This window comes from Dreissena polymorpha, chromosome 2 (assembly GCF_020536995.1).
Source record: "Dreissena polymorpha isolate Duluth1 chromosome 2, UMN_Dpol_1.0, whole genome shotgun sequence".
In the NCBI taxonomy this organism is placed as follows: Eukaryota; Metazoa; Mollusca; class Bivalvia; order Myida; family Dreissenidae; genus Dreissena; species Dreissena polymorpha.
The window spans coordinates 140,773,270-140,793,117 of record NC_068356.1 but is presented as its reverse complement, the minus strand read 5'-3'; the positions used below and the strand labels follow the sequence as shown (position 1 = coordinate 140,793,117).

General features: G+C 36.4%; 1 protein-coding gene across 5 annotated transcripts in view; it reads right to left on the bottom strand.

Annotated features, from left to right (window-relative positions):
* LOC127869225 (colorectal mutant cancer protein-like) overlaps positions 1-19,848 on the bottom strand; it is a 68,659-nt gene that overhangs the window by 7,691 nt on the left and 41,120 nt on the right. For all 5 annotated transcript variants that reach the window (XM_052411602.1, XM_052411606.1, XM_052411604.1 and 2 more), the window contains 11 exons: positions 19,478-19,654; positions 17,240-17,329; positions 15,089-15,171; positions 14,503-14,620; positions 11,773-12,169; positions 10,107-10,326; positions 9,319-9,415; positions 5,108-5,236; positions 2,980-3,186; positions 1,776-1,895; positions 1,253-1,353 (listed from right to left, as the gene is read on the bottom strand). In XM_052411602.1, coding sequence (XP_052267562.1) covers positions 1,253-1,353; positions 1,776-1,895; positions 2,980-3,186; positions 5,108-5,236; positions 9,319-9,415; positions 10,107-10,326; positions 11,773-12,169; positions 14,503-14,620; positions 15,089-15,171; positions 17,240-17,329; positions 19,478-19,654 — 1,739 coding nt within the window. The remainder of the gene's footprint in view (positions 1-1,252; positions 1,354-1,775; positions 1,896-2,979; positions 3,187-5,107; positions 5,237-9,318; positions 9,416-10,106; positions 10,327-11,772; positions 12,170-14,502; positions 14,621-15,088; positions 15,172-17,239; positions 17,330-19,477; positions 19,655-19,848) is intronic.

The following is a 19,848-nucleotide window of genomic DNA, read 5'->3' as shown; positions in this document are numbered from 1 at the left end:
TTTATATCTCGACTTTACTCCCAGCAAATTTTCTTAGGGAGCCCTAATTAGGTCATCCCGCTAAGAAATTTCGCACCGAGTAAAGTCGAGATATAGAGCGAATATTACTATGAAATAATAGCCAGTAAATTTCTACCCAATATGGCTGGAAAGTGAGCTGCATAAAAAAAATTAATACAAGTAATAAAGGGTACAAAAACAACGAAAAATACCTGCCTCGGCATGGACGTCGCCATCTTGTCACGTGATTACCCCCTCTGTTAATTAGATTAAATAATTTTGAAAGCTTCATGAAGCAACAATTATAACATTTATTAAACGTTGTTATCAACATAATGGTGAAACAGACTTGGTTTTTTCTAATTGAAGACCAATCACCAATTAAGTTTAATGCCCTGTGTTTATTTAGTTGAGCACAACCTAGCAATGTATTCATTTTTTCACAGGGCTTATTCTTTGCAGGCAGTTAAAAAAATAGTCCATTGTAGCTTTTTTTAGTCATAAAACAAATCTTGATCAATTAAAATAGACTCCTTTTGTTTGCTTCAGGCTAGGTTATAGACTGCATCTTCCTAAGTAAGAGTGCTTAATATTTATTAGCGCTTCCAGGTTCAATTCCACTGCCAGATAGAAGATAGCGTCCCCCAATAGACCCATGCCGAAGGTCTTTAACACTTGACCACTAAGATGCGTATTTTGACGAATTTGTAGTCCAATAGATAGTTACATTTAATTAAAGACCTTTACCAGGTATTACTAAATTCAAGTTTTGAAGGCTTCATTTCCAACCCTTAGATACAGATCAGCAGCAAACAGCATAAAACGTAAATAGACTGTGAGTTACTTGCAGGCTGTTCTGGTTTTATGATGTTTGCACATAGCCATTTTAACTTTGTAGTTTTAAAATAAATAATATTTTTTTATGACAAGGATAAGTTTTTTTGAGAGTGAATATAATGAATGGAATATTATGATAGAAGTCACCTCACCTTTAGAACACTTTAATGGCCACTTGTTGGTCTCTATGGATTTATTATTTAACTTGAGGAAAATTAATATTTTTGTGAGAGATATTTACATTTTGAAAGATTGTAACTGGAGAATTTTGAGGTAGTAATAAAAGCAAAGTAAGGTCCTTATTGTGTCCAGAATATTTGACAGTGAAAAACCTATTTAAAATTAATCCCATTTCCAAGTAAATCACTGTGAAGCATGATAAATAAATCAACTAAAAGACACAAGAGCCATGTACCTGTTTGCCCGTTTCAGGTCGTTGACAAACTCGGCCGACTGCTGATGTCGCACTTCAGAGTTGTGGGACAGCTTCTCCAGAGCTCCCACCAGCTCAGACACCTGCAGTGTATGGGAAAACAGGCTCAGACACCTGCAGTGTATGGGAAAACAGGCTCAGACACCTGCAGTGTATGGGAAAACAGGCTTTAATGCATGTGCCTAAAGTGTTGTCCAAAATAAACCTGTGCAGACTTAATCTGGGTTGACACAATTTTCGCACAGGCCTGGTTTTCCCAAAGCAAAGCTCATATGCTTTTAATTGAATTATAATGAAGAAAGAAAAATGGATTTCAGTGGAAGTACAGGATCATACATTTTTCACTTAAGTCAAAATAAAAGTAAAATCTCACTATTTTTTCATCAACATTTATTTTTATATTTGTGCAGTAAATAAATTTAATAACAATTAATACAATCACATTTTCATTTTTTTTCATCTGTGATCAAGTACACTTAAAACTGAAACATTTTCATACACAGACCTGGGTCTTGAGCTTTTTCTCACGTTTCAAAGCGTCTGTGAGCTCTTGAAGAATGTCTGATTGGTCACTGGCCGATGGATTGACCAATGAGATGGAAGGAGAGGAACAATCACTACCAGTCTGAAAGAATACGAAAAATATAAATTCCAGCCAGAGTCAGTTATGTTATATCAGGGCCTGGGTGTACATCTATAATGTACAAAATGAACATGTATAGTACTTAATACATGAACAGATTATCTGTATGTATCAATTTTTTTGCTTTTGGGAATGTTTCTTTGAATGACAATAACACTTTCAAATGACCAGCCATCTAAAATGTTGTCACCTGCCTTACGCAGCCAACTGCCATAAGCGGCAACTTTTACCACTTCACTTGAATGGCTTACTAAACGCAGGTTATTCTGTACTTTACATTTTAAAACCGTTACTTTCACCTCAGTGTCATCATATTACCTTGACCTTCACAAAACCTCTGTCATTAGGTACACTTTATTTAACATATTTGACTTATGAACCTATTATTAATCTCCAAATATCCTTACTTTGTCCCAGGATCAATGTGTGACCTTGACCTCTCTGTGACATATGCCTCAAGTTGCACTATATGCAAGTGGCACATAAGACAAGAGAACACTAAGAACTACGCTACATTTAACTCCATCAATATCCATCAATATCCTTACTTTCTCCGCAAATTTTCCTTGCTCCCACGACAAGCCATTAACTTCTGACTGGAGATAATCTTATCTATGCGCATTACACAGGCTACCACAACAACACTTATTTGAAACACACTTTAATCAATTTATCTCCTGATCTGATAGCATTCTCCTTAAGGTCATCATGTGGCCTTCAAGTCTAAGTTACCTGTGACTCACATACTCTTTTCCAGCAATTACAACTACGCTCCCTAAATCCTAATTGCTATTTAAATCCACTAATTTCACAGCCTTCTTACTTTGACTGCAATGTCATCATCTGACCCTGCTTTCTTGGTGACTTCTTCCTTTGGGTGCTCCATCTGCAACTTTTACAAAAAACATTCCTATCTGCAACTATTACAACTACAGTTCTTATCTGCAACTATTACAACTACAGTTTCTATATGCAACTATTACAACTACAGTTCATATCTGCAACTTTAACAACTACAGTTCCTAATTTATCTTTAAAGCTATAAATAATCTCCCAATCTCCCTACCTTCTCTGCCAGGTCATCATGTGACCTTGCCCTCTCGTGATCTCTCTCAATGCCATCCCGTGACCTCTCTGTGACCTCTGCCTTGAGGTGCTCTATCTGCACGAGGTATGCCGCCTCCTGTGACTGCATGCTGCCCAGCCTCAGTTCCAGGGACCTCTTCTCCTTCTCCAGCAGGTACGTCTGGGCCTTCAGGTCCGCTTTCTCCTCCTGCAAACATCAATGGCATAACCCTTTACCACTCATATACACACTTGATGATGCGTTTGAAGTCCCTTAGAAAATAAAATAAAATGGAAGACCTTTATTTCTAGATTCAATTTAAAGGCTTCATTTCCAATCCAAAGATACTGATCAGCAAACAGAATAAAATATGAACAGACTGCGAAGGATAGTGTTTTTTGGGGGGCAAAATTTTGAGCTAAAATTTAGCCCAAATCCCAATGATTAAGTATATTGCATACTTTGACAGGATACATTTCCCAATTGAAGGTTTACAATTATTATTTTTTTATAATTAAAATACATTGCTAAGTTTCTCTTTTATAATTAAAATACATTGCTAAGTTTCTCAACCTTTCCATCAATATAAATTGAACCATAGTAAGTTTAATATTGAAATCACTATTCATAATTTAAAGTATTTTAAAGTATTTGTAAGCAAAACAAGATATGTGTTTGTCAGAAACACTATGTCCCCTACTGCGCCGCTTTGATTTTTTTATCATTTGGCAGGTTCAGATAATTATTTTCCTTTAAAGCTTATTACTTCCCTTGGATATTTTTTTTACCTTTGACCTTGAAGAATGACCTTAACCTTTCACCACTCAAAATGTTCAGCTCCATGAAATACACATACATGCCAAATATGATATTGCTTTCTTGAATATTGCAAAAGTTATGGCAAAATGTTAAAGTTGGAGCAAACAAACCAACCAACCAACCAACAGACAGGGCAAAAACAATATGTCCCCCACTGTAGTGTTGGGGGACATAAACAAGAGCTGTCAGAGGACAGCGTGCTCGACTATTCGAGTGCATGACAGTATAACGTAAGCCATCATGGGGAAATTGTTCATATTCAATAATTTATTAGACAATCTTTCAAAAATAAAAAAAAGGGAGAAATAAAAAATTTGTTTTGTTTTTGGGGGTGAGAGGGGTTATAATGTGGGGTGTGGTAATTTATTAGATGATGTTTAAAAAAAAAATCAAAATAAAATGGTTGGGGGGGGGGGACAGGGATTCTGGGTAGGGGCATGGGGTATTGTTTGGGTGGAATCCATTGTGGTACTAAGGTAAGTGTTGTTTTGTCAAAGTAATAATAAAATGTGATCATAAATAAACAAGTTATGGCAATTTAAGCTAAATTTTCAATTATCTAAGTGTAAAAGAGGCCATAATTATGTCAAAATGCTTGATACAGTGGTCTGCTCTTGTTTATAGGTTGGGGTCATGTTGGTAAACAAGTACGCAAAATATAAAAGCAATATGTCAAAGGATATAGGAAATATTTGGGGTAGTACACAAGGTTTAACATAGATTTATCAATAATATGCATATTCTAAGTATAAAAGGGGCAATAATTCTGTCAAAATGCTTGATACAGTTGTATGCTCTTGTTTATAGTTGGGGTCATGATGGTAAACAAGTATGCAAAATATGAAAGCAATATTCAAGGGACATTGAAAATATTTGGGGTAGTAGGCAAACTTAAACATTTGCTGCATATTCTAAGTACAAAAGGGGCCATAATTATGACACAATGCTTGATAGAGTTGTCTGCTCTTGTTTATAGGTTGGGGTCATGTTGGTAAACAAGTATGCAAAATATGAAAGCAATATGTCAAGGGACAATGAAAATAATTGGGGTAGTACGAAAACTTTAACATTTGCACGGAAACGGCAACGGAAATGGAAACGCCGACGCCGGGTTGAGTAGGATAGCTCCACTATATATATTTCATATATAATAGTCAAGCTAAAAAACAAACAAACACCAAATGTATTTTTTTGGCAAAAACAAATTGATTTTTTCCAATCCAAAGGGCCTGGCCTCATTCCCAAAATGGTGAAACAAAACACTAGTGTAGTTGTGCAGATTAAAACAAGAGCTTATAAAGGCTCCCACCTTGACAGCCATAAGCTCCTGCATGATGACGGCATTCTCAAGGTCCAGACGTTGGGCGTCCGCTCGGTTCTTCTTCTCAAGACTCGAGTCTGAGTACACACTCTCCAGCTCCATCACCGTCAGGTGCACCTACAGGGAGAGAAACTAACTGTTTACAGTAGGCTGCATTGATGTGCACCTATCTCTGATAGTTTGGTAGCCTGGGTAGGTAGCCCAAAAACAAATAAGATAGTGTACAAGGGATTCTAACACTGCACATGACTTGTTTTCTATAGACAAAGAAGGAAATCAAGTGTGGGTTATTCTGCAATAACTTATGGGCGGAGCTTAATGTTTCGAAAATAGTTCCGAATAAATAAAGAAAATATTGCAGTAAAATGCACGTGCTAAAACCCGCTCTAAAAGAAATATAATAAATGTAGCATGTATATAAGAGTAATTAAACAACTAATTCTATATTTGGTGATTATTGGCATAACCACGCCTACAAAGAATGTTAGTTGTTAGGAAACGTAATTCAGAAAACATTTATAGCATGTCAGCTTTTCAGTAGCATCAATAAACGTGACGTCATTAAGTTTCTACGATTGTTGTTTTCAATGAAAGTGACGTCATTTGCAAAATATTTGTAAATGAAAACGACGTCATATGTTTGAACAATTCAATGATGTCACTAAATAGTGAACTTTGTTCTAAGAAGGGCGGAGTATTGAAAAATATAGTTCACGTCCTAAAACTTGAACTAAATCAATTAGAATCGTGTTAGAATCGAAATAATATTTTTCTATGATGGTTAGTTGTCGAATAACCCACAGTAAGTTGTATAGATGCGTGTTATCAAATCACTCGTGCTTTGCACTCGTGATTTAATTCCTACGCATCTATACTCCTTACTGTGGGTTATTCGACAACAAACCATGGTAGAAAAATATTATTTTAAAAAAAAACCTTACGTTTTACTGTAGGCTGCCTAGACTGGCGACCATCTATAGTTTTTTGTACAGTTGTACCACACATGTGTTATTATCATACAAAATAACAGATGCCACGCTTGGCTGCGAAAGCTTGTCAGATTATATTTTTATGTCCCCAACTATAGTAGTGGGAGACATATTGTTTTTGCCCTGTCTGTTGGTCTGTCTGTTGGTCTGTTTGCGCCAACTTTAACATTTTGCAATAACTTTTGCTATATTGAAGATAGCAACTTCATATTTAGCATTCATGTGTATCTCATGAAGCTGCACATTTTGAGTGGTGAAAGGTCAAGGTCAAGATCATCCTTCAAGGTCAGAGGTCAAATATATGTGGCCAAAATCACTCATTTTATGAATACTTTTGCAATATTGAAGATAGCAACTTGATATTTGGCATGCATGTGTATCTCATGGAGCTGCACATTTTGAGTGGTGAAAGGTCAAGGTCATCCTTCAAGGTCAGAGGTCAAATATATGTGGCCCAAATCGCTTATTTTATAAATACTTTTGCAATATTGAAGATAGCAACTTGATATTTGGCGTGCATGTGCATCTCATGGAGCTGCACATTTTGAGTGGTGAAAGGTCAAGGTCAAGGTCATCCTTCAAGGTCAGAGGTCAAATATATGTGGCCCAAATCGCTTATTTTATGAATACTTTTGCAATATTGAAGATAGCAACTTGATATTTGGCATGCATGTGTATCTCATGGAGCTGCACATTTTGAGTGGTGAAAGGTCAAGGTCATTAGTAGTACTAGTAGTAGAAGTAGTAGTAGTAGTAGTAGTAGTAGTAGTAGTAGTAGTAGTAGTAGTAGTAGTAGTAGTAGTAGTAGCAGTAAAAGTAGTAATAGTAGTTGTAGCAGTAGCAGTAGTAGAGTAGTAGTAGTAGTAGTAGTAGTAGTAGTAGTAGTAGTAGTAGAGAAGTAGTAGTAGTAGTAGTAGTAGTAGTAGTAGTAGTAGTAGTAGTAGTAGTAGTAGTAGTAGTAGTAGTAGTAGTAGTAGAAGTAGTAGTAGTAGAAGTAGTAGTAGAAGTAGTAGTAGTAGCAGCAGCAGCAGCAGCAGCTGCAGTAGCAGCAGCAGCAGTAGTAGTAGTAGTATGCATTACAAAAATGCAGTTAGCCTAACATTAGGTAAAATTTAAATATATTACAAGGGAGGCAAATGCTGTAACAATAAATTTAAACTTATTGCATTTGTTTCCCCTGTATATTACAAAGATATAATAGTGTATTACCTCCCCTGTCCTGCTTATATTTATATTAATCAACAAAATTAAACATTAACACAATATTTAATATACAAAATATACAAAAAATCTCATATTCTGATAATATTTTTACTGATCCAATGTATTTTACTAAAAGGATGATGTTTCATTGGACTGATAGTTATAGATTTAGGATTACAGACCAGTTGCTTCAGTAATATTGTTCAGAGTGTGCCCTGTTGGCCGCGTATGCATTCTTGAGTTATCATTCAAAAACCATTTTACTATTTCGTGTCACCGTGACCTTGACCTTTGACATAGTGACCTCAAAATCAATAGGGGTCATCTGAGAGTCATGATCAATGTACCTATGAAGTTTCATGATCCTAGGCCCAAGCGTTCTTGAGTTATCGTATGACAACCACCTGGTGGACGGACGGACCGACATGAGCAAAGCAATATACCCCCTCTTCATCCAAGGGGGGCATGAAAATGACCAAGTCAGATATCACTGAAAACCAAGGCCTGTAGTTTGTCAAAGAGATCATAGCCAGAGTTTATCATGTATCTATGGACATAAGTCCACAGGTATGTAATGAACACTACTATTAACAACTAAATACATGAAAGAAATGATAATTATATCATTAAAAAAAAAACCTTTGACAAATCAATCATTTTAGTTATAAATAATCAAAATAATAAATCTGTACAGTAACTGTGAAAAGAAATTCATTTATTGGTAAGGAAATTATAATATGAGATTTAAAATTATATATATTACTTCCCTTGAAAATAATTGTCTCTAACAAATCTCTATTTTTAGTAGCAAAAAATTAAAAGCCACTACCGTGACTGTAGATTCAGCACTCAAAATGTGCAGCTCCATGAGATACACATGCATGCCAAATATATAAAGTGGCTATGTTCAATATTAAATAATTATCTCCCTTTAAAGGTTATTACTTCCCTTAAATGTGTATTTTTTACCGTAGACCTTCAAGGATGACCTTGACGTTGACCTTTTACCACAATGTGTTTGTCAGAAACACAATGCCACCTACTGCGCCGCTTTGATTTATTTAACAAAAATATATATATGGGCAGGTCAGATAACTATGTCAATTTAAAGCTTAGTATTTCCCTTGACTTTTTTCGACCCTATACCTTGAAGGATGATGTTGACCTTGAAATTTTACCACTCAAAATGTGCAGCTCCATGAGATACACCTGCATGCCAAATATCAAGTTGCTATCTTCAATATTTAACAAGAAATGTGTTTGTCAGAAACACTATGTCCCCTTTTGCGCCGCTTTGACTTAGTATTTTTGACCTTTGACCTTGACCTTGACCTTTCACCACTCAAAATGTGCAGCTCCATGAGATACACATGCATGCCAAATATGAAGTAGCTATCTTCAATATAGCAAAAGTTATTGCAAAATGTTAAAGTTGGCGCAAACCAACAGACCAACCAACAGACAGGGCAAAAACAATATGTCCCCCACTATAGTGGTGGGGGACATAAAAAGTTATGGCCAATGTTAAGGTTTTAGCACGACGCCTATGGCGGACTGCGGACAGCGAGCTGGCTATGACAATAGCTTGGATTTTCTCCGAAAACAGCCGAGCTAAAAATCAGTTCATGTTATAAAACTCCTGTGATTACTCAATCCATTTTGCCTTTTTATGAGTCAGAATCTGCGTGCTTTAAAGATAATAAACTGATCAACTGCAGCAAGACTTCATTATTTTTTATTTTTTAATTGCCCCGCAGGGACTACCAAATTTGGCAAATGGTCTTGCTTGGACCTCAATCTACTCATACAAGTCCAAGGACAATCACTCATATGAGCCGCGCTCTGTGAAAAAAAGGTTTCCTGCATGTGCATAAAGAGTTCTGGGACAATAATCTACACATATGTGTTAAACCCCCTTTTCAAAGAGCAAGACTTATATCTTATCCTGACCTTGACCTAAATCTACTCATCCAAGGCCAAGGGCAACCACTTATATCTATTCCTAACCTTGCTTTGTTCCTGCTTCAGCCTGTGCACGTAGTCTCGGAGGCGGCGCTCGTCATGCTTTGTGAACTCAGTGTCACAGAAACCTGAGGAGCTGTTGCTGTGGGAACAAACATGAGCTGCGCTTTCTGCATGTGCATAAAGTCTTGTCCGAGATAAGCCTGTGCAGTCTGCACAGGCTAATCTTAGGCATCATTTTCAGCCTAAACATGATTTTTCACTATGAGATCTTTAAAAAAAATATATAATACACGCAGAAAATGTAATCTCAGATTGGCCTGTGTGGACTGCACAGGCTTATCTGGACTGACACTTTACGCACATGCATAAAGCACAGTTTTCCCTTATGGCAGCACACATTTTTTTGAGTGCTATTAAAATCAGTTTCATTTTCATACATCCTTTAAAAAAATTGCTTACACAAATGATTTCATTTAGTGTCAGTTTTGAAAAAAAATATAACTATTGATAGAATGTTCACAACATTTTTTTTTTAAAGTGACATATATTTTTACCTTTCAATATACCCTTTCAAACTTTGTGAACCCATCATACACACAAATGTCAGTACCAAGTTCCACACAAATTTGGCAATAATTTAGATCACAGATTTGTATAGTTTTTAAAGAAGTCATATAAGAAAACATTCTGAACCCATTCCTTGCTTGCAATGTCAAAATTCATTTTCATTTTCTAAGTGATAACAAATGCTTTCAAGTAAGTTATAAGTGGTAAACAGTTTAATCAGCAAAATTAATGCGCTTAGTAGATAAAAAGTTTATCACACTTACGCAGTATATTTCCCGGACGATGACGTGTTCAGATCTGCCCAAGACTGCCCACCAGGTGAATGTCGTCCTGTACACGTGCTGAACGATGAATAAGCATTGAAAGACTTGTCTAGCTTGTGTAGCAGGTGCTTGCTCACGTTTTCTGCGGCTCTACGTGACTGGTGAGCCCGCTGGAGAATGGAGGAGATCTCGTCTTGGTCCTCTGAGAAACTCTCACCTCCTGGGAACAAATGTGAAGAGTCAAGTAGAAAATGTAAAATGTTGAAATACAGTTGAACCTGACCCAACGGTCACTTGAGAATAACGGTCAATTGCAGACAACGTTCAGTCTGGATTTGCCCCGACGAAAATCACTCTATATTACAGTTGAGAATAACGGTCAATTGTCAATAACAGCCAATGGCTAGAATATTTCACTCCGAAAGACATGTTTGAACAACAATCACGCTTCAGTCGTTTCGAGTCGCAAAAATTAAGAACACAAACTAAACAGGTGCATGTAACAATAAGAATCTGTATTTTGTGTTTTTTTTCTTTGAATTTGAACGACACAGTTATACTGTACCATACTGTCATTTAATGACAGCGAATGCGCTTTTATATTTGTTAGAACGTGATGTCCATGACACGTGACAATCTTTACTTAAAAATACATCCCAATGAATGTAATACAAACTCTGGGATTTACTGAATGAATGAGATGCATGAGTAAACAACAATTCTATCGTTGATAAAGTAATAGATTCAGTTTACAAATAGTTATGAAATTAAATCAATTTATAAGACATTATTCTGTATTTAATACAAATTATTTATGTTATTTTGCTTAGGCCAAGTTATCAGCAATGAGCCTTTGTTTTACACAGTGTGCAAACCACATGGTGGGATTACAACATGGCAATACTACCAACTGACCAACCATCTAAAAAGTGGTGATCCAAGCAGTCACTCATTGACAACAGTCACTTTCGCCATTTTCTTTGACTTAATGCTTTTCTCAGTTTTGACTGTACCATGTTTATTTGCTAAAATATGCATATCCTGATTAAAATGTGAGTAATAAAGCAACAATTTACAATCAAGACTTCAGCACATGTCTGCAACTTTTGATCTCTCTTGAATGCTTCTAGATTTTCCATTTGCATTACTGAGCTGTCTGTCCAGATCCTCTGTTACCTTTGTCAGTCATATAGTCAGCAATGTTCCAGGTATGTGAATGCTCCATTCCTTAAATCTATTTGTGTATAAATTGTTCACATACATTTTATTTTTGTCTTCGACTCTTACTACTTTCTTTGCATTAATTATGCATTTATCACCCTATTTTTGCCTCTGGGACAGATCTAATAGTAAAAGGGTCTTACAGTAGATATAGGATCTGAAAGTGGATATAGGATCTGAAAGTGGATATTGGATCTGAAAGTGGATATTGGATCTTAAAAAGGATATAGGATTTGAAAGTGGATATAGGATCTGAAAGTGGATATATGATCTGAAAGAGGATATAGGATCTGAAAAAGGATATAGGATCTGAAAGTGGATATAGAATCTGAAAGTGGATATATCTGACAATTCATCAAGTGTCTGACAGGGATATAGAAATCTAAAGACGATATCAAAACTGATAGGATATATGTACACATTTGTGAACAAAAGCCCTGCTTACCTAGAGAACCCAAGCCAGCTGCCCGACAGTTGGCCAACACAACCCCAAGTTCACTCTCCAGCAATGCACAAATAATTTCATACGTCTCTATACATGACCCGCTATAACTCAATACCATTTGAAGAGCGGTATTGTTTGATTCGTACTTTCCAAGTAACAGCGTCAATCTATCACAATTTGCTTTTGACTCCTCCAACGTTAAATTACACACATCAATCTGTGATTTATAGTTGTCTATTTGGCTCTGAAGACGCTCCAGTTCGATCTCAAATTCCGTCACTCTAGAGTCCACCTCAGTGAGTCCAGACTTTTCCGTGGCATTTTGCACTATTTCTTGAACATTAGAACATTTCCAAAGACTCTGAACAAGGTGTTCTGCAACCTTTGTATTTGGCATCTGAAAAATGAAATATTGAATTCAATGCGCAGTTTGGCTTTTATTTTTCAAGTAAATTTTTGCTAAAATAGGGCCTAAATAAAATAGTAACACGTACGGGTCTATTGACAAATTTTAATACAACTTCACAATAATAGCAGTTTAATCTTTGAGTAATTTATATGATATTGCAAACTGGGCTTAATGCACGTGCAGGCGAATCAGACACTTTTTGCTTTTATTGTATTTTTTTGTTCAAAGGAAGACTCTTCTTAGCAAAGTCCAGTTTAACCCTTTGCATGCTGGGAAATGCTCCAGTTTAACCCTTTGCATGCTGGGAAATTTGTCGTCTGCTAAAATGTCGTCTGTTGAATTTCTAAAATTAGCATTTTCTTCGAATTTTTTTCAAAGAATACTATCAGAATAGCAAACAGTTTGGATCCAGATGAGACGCCACGTTCTGTGGCGTCTCATCTGGATCCAAACTGTTTGCAAAGGCCTTTAAAATTCAGCTCCAGCGCTTTAAGGGTTAAGAGGAAAGTGTTGTACCTGATTAGCCTGTGCAGACTGCACAGGCTAATCTGGGATGACACTTTACACACATGCATTAAGCCCATTATTCCTAGAATGAATCTCTGTTACAAATATTAATACCTACATCGATCTTCTTTTATACAGATATTGCTGTTGATATTGATAGGCATAAAATAAGTTTGTATTCATTCAAAATAATGTGAATTTTCATGGACAGAAGTTTTTTAACAAGCCTAGATATTTTTTTGGCAAACAGTGTTGACCCAGATGAGACGCCGCATGATGCGGCATCTCATCAGGGTCTACACTGTTTGCTTATCTAATTGCATAAAATTACCATGATGTGACACACTTTTTTCAAAATATAACCAGGGAACAATGTTTTTTTCATTCAAAATCGTAAAAGTATATATTTTTCCCAAACAAGAGCTAAAAATGTCACATTGAAGGTTTCCAAAACACATTTATTTATTTTTTTATCTCAATATTTTGTTCATCTCCAATCCTTAGTGAATATACACTGTTACTCCAATATAACGCGCTCCGTTATAACGCTGAATCCAATATAACGCGTAGGGTGCTTGGATACCATTTTTTCTCTAACCTTCCATTTGATTTCTGATTCAAATCCATATTATGCAACTTCATGTATTTTCAGACAATTCAAAGATGGCGGCAATCACATGTTGATTGCTTTATTCAACCGTCCGTTGAACCGATTATAATCGCCTCAAGGTTAAAAAACACAGACAGCTCATTGGTGTAAATCTGTTGTGTAATGTCAATCAAGGTGTGAAAAACTCGCGTGTCAGTGTTTATTACATGTATTCCTCATCAGAGCGGTTCAGTGCGATAATTTCCATAAGTTAAGTGCAAGCGGGATAGTTATACAATTTAAGTAATTCAAACCGATTGAAACATTCTTACTTTGATATGGTTGCAGTTTGACTATATTAAATGAGCGGCTGTGAAATATACTGCCTACTGTATAAAACAACTTTTTTCTGTCATTTCATTATCATTCTAGTATAATGTCATTTAATCTTTCAGTTCGTGGATAAGAAATTAAATAATGCAGACGATTTATTAACATGCGATCGCAGTGTACCGGTAATTGTTAACAGAGTTTCACGTTCATTTTCACGCGGTATCAGAAAGTCCTGGGGAAACACGTTTTTTGCATGCGTATGACGCAATAAAACAATTTTTTGTACATGAGTCGTTTTGCATTCAATCTAAATTTAAAGTTGCTCGTCCAATTAAAGCTCTGCCCCATAATGCACCTTACTCTTAACACTTCTGAAAATGGCATATATGCGTACGGTTGTGAATACGAATTTCTTAAACCTATATCCTCATTAATGTTAAAGATTATTATTTTTTAAGTGATGTTGCAATTTTATTGGATTATCGGATATATGTGCACATAAGAAAAGCGGTATGTATACTGTTATCGATACAATTCGGTTTATATGCATGTATTTGCGTCAACACAGCATGGCAATATACATGACCTATATTATAGGCTATTCTATACCTGTTGTTTTTATAGCGCCCTGCAGTAAATGAGCTCAAAACCTATAACGCGGATCCGTTATAGCGCGGTTTCGCGGCTTGGACCCCATTGACCGCGCTATATTGGAGTTACAGTGTAATACTGAAAACACAATTTTCATCTCAATTTTGAAGCATTTTTTTTTTTAGCAAAACAACACAAAAACAGCATAATCTGGGACTAAATATAACGCAAATGCATTAAGCCCCATTTTCTCAGAATGAGGCTTATTCTAAGAATGTTTGACAAAAATACAAAGTCCTACCCCAACATTGCTGATCACTGATTTCTCGCTGGTAGAAGTCTTCAGTTTCTTGAGTTCTGCCACCTTCGCAACTGGGAAGTTATCAGAGGCCTTGGTTGGGGTGATATTAACACTGGGTCTGTGAAAACAGATTGGGTTTTAAAATAGCATGGGATGTGAAAATAGCATGGGATATTAACACTGGGTCTGTGAACATAGCATGGGATGTTTACACTGGGTCTGTGAACACAGAGTGGGTTATTAACACTGGGTCTGTGAAAACAGATTGGGTTTTAAAATAGCATGGGATGTGAAAACTTGGTCTGTAAAAAAGCATGGGATATTAACACTTGGTCTGTGAAAATAGCATGGGATATTGACACTTGGTCTGTAAAAATTGCAAGGGATATTAACACTTGGTCTGTGAAAATTGCATGGGATATTAACACTTGGTCTGTGAAAATAGCACTGGAAATTAACACTGGGAAAAAATGTATAGTTTGTGAGCTTGGCAATCAGGCCGAATATTTGTCATAAATTTGAAGATTGGAAATAAGACCAAATTTCGGCCACAAATCTGAACAAAAAGAAAAGCTCCAGAACTGACCTGTCCAGGTTTGTGCTCTGGGGCTGCTTGGTGGGTGTGGAGGTCCTGCTGTTGACAGGACTGCGTGAGGTCTGCTCTGTGGCCTGGAATGGACAGGGAACCACAACATGAGCCTCATTCTGGGAAAACAGGGCTTAATACAGTTCACACAGGCTAATTAGGGACAACACTTTGCTTACACTGGAGTCTTGTCTTTAAGAGGGCAATGTTTGGTTAAAAGTGAGCCTTGTTCTGGGAAACAGGGTGCAATGCATGTTTGCAAAGTGTTGTCACAGATTTGACCATGCAGTCCTCGAAGGCTTATCAGGGACAACACTTGCATTTTTGTTTAAGAAGAGACTTCTTTATAGGAAAAAATTAAATGAGGGCAGAAAGTGTCTTTCTCTGATTAGCCTTTGCAGACTGCACAAGATAATCTCAGACAACACCTTAGGCACATGCGTTAAGCCCAATTTTCCCAGCATGAGGCTCATTATGTCAAGTTTTAGCATATTGACAGACACAAAGACTCATTGTGCAAAAGTTGTAGGGCTCAAGACAAGGCTGCACAATTTAATTCAGAGATCTTTAAAAACAGACTCAATAAAGATGGGTTGTGATGGAGTAAGGATGCACAAAGCAGAGACCACACCTCAACATCAAATGGTGTAGGGACCTAAATATTTTCAACAGATTCAGTCAGAGCTCCAGATAAGATGCATATCTGCGTATAAACGCATTGAAAAATTACAAAAAATGCATTGAAAATCGGCCCAATACGTAACATTCCCAATACAAAACTTGATACGTATTTTAATCGATTAATGTGCGTAATCTGTTTAACCAATAATCCAGCTGAATTTTTAGATTAACCTTTGAATCAAAAGTAAGTCAATCAAAAGAAACTTGTAATCAAAATGGCAGCAGCCACCGTGTTCTAATTACGAAAAAGGGACGTTTCAAGCGAACAGCGGCTCCTGCAGGAAGTAACTGTATATCCTTTGAATCAAAAGTAAGTCAATCAAAAGAAACTTGTAATCAAAATGGCAGCAGCCACCGTGTTCTAGTTACGAAAAAGGGAAGTTTCAAGCTAACAGCGGCTCCTGCAGGAAGTAACTGTATATAACAATATGTCAATAGAGATAAATCGTATGACACTTCAAGAATTGTTAAAATAATTTAAGGCGATCTCAATGTAACAGCGATTGGAAAGTCAGAAAAGAAAACCAAACACCATGGCGGAGACAAATTGTCTGACAAAACTGGCAGTGCCATAACTTTGTTTAATTCTGAAATGACGTTCATGTATAACATGAATACTATATGCAAGAAAGACCCAATCAAGCCAGAGATACAACACATGTAAGTTGAATTTTTTAAAGAAAGTCTGTTAATATCATCATTTAAAATTTATTCTGTTTGCATTTATTAATAATAAATAATAATATTTCTAGATTTAACACTCCATGTCAGTTTTTTATGGAAATGGAAATTCCCCTGAATATTCCTAAATATCCTTTATGGCTGAAACAATGTAGCAAAATACCCTTTCACAATAATAGAAGGGGGTAAAATACCCTTTAGACTAAATCCTTATCTGGAGCTCTGGAATCAGTATTTCAATAATTCTACTTGAAACCAAATGGTTAAACTAGCGCTTTGTTACAAACACACTAGCATCATAATGGAAAAATAAACAAAGAAAGTGTAGATCAATGGGGTAGAAAAATGTGTCTTGCACATCTAAGCTGCATGGTGATGACATATTTAAAGCCTCAATTTAATTTCTTGAAAAATGTGGAAGAAAACCAGTGTTGTTTGTTATCTCAAATTGGGGTCTGAATTCCCCATTCACCATCTCAAAAAGAATATATATTTCCAAATGGCTTCCTTTATTCCCCAATAGAAATTAATGAATATGAACACTCAGTTCTTTTCCCTATCCAGCTCAATAAGATCCCAATCCAATGGCCCCTGAACCCGCTCCAAAAATGGTAAAAAAGCACTGTCAACGTATAAAAATGTAAAGCTGAAAAATCGACCTAGGAACTTAGACCCCCATCACTAGGAGGTATAACTAGTTTGTAATTCACAGTTTGATCACAGGGGTACAGTACGCTCTCTTTTACATTTAACACAGTTTTTAAAATTCTCGTCTGGTAGCCTGGTTACCTGCTTTTTGAACTTGTTCTTCTCCTCAGTAAGATTGGCCAGAGCCAGTCTAAGGTGCTGCAGATCTTGTTCCTGTTTGATTATCTGCTCCTGAATAAAAAAGGGAGACAACCCTGAGTCAAATAATCATAGAATATAGTGAAAAGAGAAGGAATTACAATTTTCTGCACAGCTATTTTACCGAGCCGCAAATCTTGTTCCTGTTTGATCATCTGCTCCTGAATGTAATAAAAGAAGACAACTATCATTTGAGATGCCTTCTGGAAAAACTGGGCTTAATACATGTGTGTAAAAGTCCCAAATTAGCCTGTGCAGACAATAAAGGAAAACACTTTCCACTTGTTTCGGATATTTTTTTAAAGGAAGTACCTTCTAAACAAAAAAATTGTGTACGTGAAAAGTGTCAGCCCTGATTAGCATGTGTGGATTGCACAAGCTAATGTGGGATGACACTTTACGTACAGGCATTAAGCCCTGATTTGCCAGAACGAGGCTCAATATATAATTCATAGGAAGGCAACTCTGTTCTACTCCAGAGCAAGTCTAGGGTACTGGACATCATGTTCTTGTTTATTATCTGATGTTCTGCTCCTGCATGGAATAAACAGAGACAACTGTGATACCATCCTACAATCCATAATTAAAAGAGAAACAACTTTGTTGTACTCTGATGTTTCAAAACCCATGCTTTTTGCAAGTCATTCTCAAAGCCACAAGTAAATATTTTTTCCCAATGTTCGAATTGCTAATAAAAATAATAATTGCTTGAAAAGTCTTATCAACAAGAGCTGTCAGAGGACAGGGCGCTCGACTATTCGAGTGCTTGACAGTATGACGTAAGCCATCATGGAGAGGGGGTGTATAATGTGGGTGTGTGATCATTTAATAGATGATCTTTCAAAAATAAGAAAAACTATTTATTTTTTTTGGGTGGGGGGTGGGGGGATTAAGAAAACAAAATATTTTTTTTGGGAGGGGGGGGGGGGGGTTGGGGGGGGGAGTTCTGGGGGGGGGGGCGTGGAGAATGGTTTGGGTGGAGTGCATTGTGGTATGTAAGGTAAGTGTTGTTTTGTCAAACTTTAACATAGATTTATCAATAATATGCATATTCTAAGTATAAAAGGGGTCATAATTCTGTCAAAATGCTTGATACAGTTGTCTGCTCTTGTTTATAGGTTGGGGTGATGTTGGTTAACAAGTATGCAACATATGAAAGCAATATGTCAAGGGACACAGGAAATATTTGGGGTAGTACGCAAACTTTAACATAGATTTATCAATAATATGCATATTCTAAGTATAAAAGGGGCCATAATTATGTCAAAATGCTTGAAACAGTTGTCTGCTCTTGTTTATAGGTTGGGGTCATGATGGTAAACAAGTATGCAAAATATGAAAGCAATATGTCAAAGGACATTGAAAATATTTGGGGTAGTACGCAAACTTTAACATTTGCACGCAAATGGACACAGGAACGGCAACGCCGGGCAGAGTAGGATAGCTCCACTATATATATTTCATATATAATAGTCGAGCTAACAAAATGGCATAAAATATGGCACCTATTTATTTAATTTAACGAACTTCAGAATAAATAATTATATATTGTTGAAAAAAAATTCCAGAAAAAGGTGAGAAAAAGGCCTCATTAACCCTCTAACATTATCCTTTGTTGGAATTCCTCTATCACCTTTGGTGCTTTGACTACCTACAGGGCTTTGTTATCCCCTGCCACAGGCGGAGGAATATAGAAATGGCTTTTTCTGTCTGTCCGTCAGTCTGTCACAAAACATTTCATGGCTTTATCTCAAAAACTATATAAGATATCAACATGAAACTTCATGGGTGTTTAGATATCAAAGAGGAGATACGCCATGCACAAGAACAATAACCCTACACTTTCTGAAATAAAAGTTATTGCCCTTTGTTTTTTTTTAATGTTGTGTCACTTTTTAGGGCTATAAATCAGATACTCTACAAGATTCAATATGAAACTGCATGGATGTATAGATATCAATGAGGAGCATTGAAATGCTGCATAAAAACAATGACGCTACACTTAAATATTTTTATTTTAGGATTATACCAAATATAAAGGGTTTGCACCCTTCCATAAACAAAATTTATTTGGCACCGATATTAAGTCAACAAATTTCTTGTTAATATTACCATTTGATTTGTGTTCATATTACCTTTAAAGCTGTGTTAATATTACCATTTGATCTCTGTTCACATTACCTGTAGAGCTGTGTTCTCATTCCTAAGTAAAGTAACTTCCTCTTGCAGATAGCCTGGATCAGGGAACTCATTTGGAGGGGGTGGAGGTGGGGGGTGAAAGGTCGCTGGGCGTAGGCCACCCACCGAGAGCTCTGATTGGTCCGGCTCAAAACTAAAGTCTTCCAAATTCTTACAAACCTGGAGAAAATACCAAAACTTAAACAAAGTACAAACATGTAAAGGCAAATTTTGATTTTTAAGCTACCCACAAGGTAAGAGAGACAATACAGAAAAGTTTATTTGTTAAGCGCAGAAGTATGAACCACTGCCTAGTACTTCAGCTTTCCTAACACACTCCATATTGACTGATTGAAATTCAACATCACTCTATT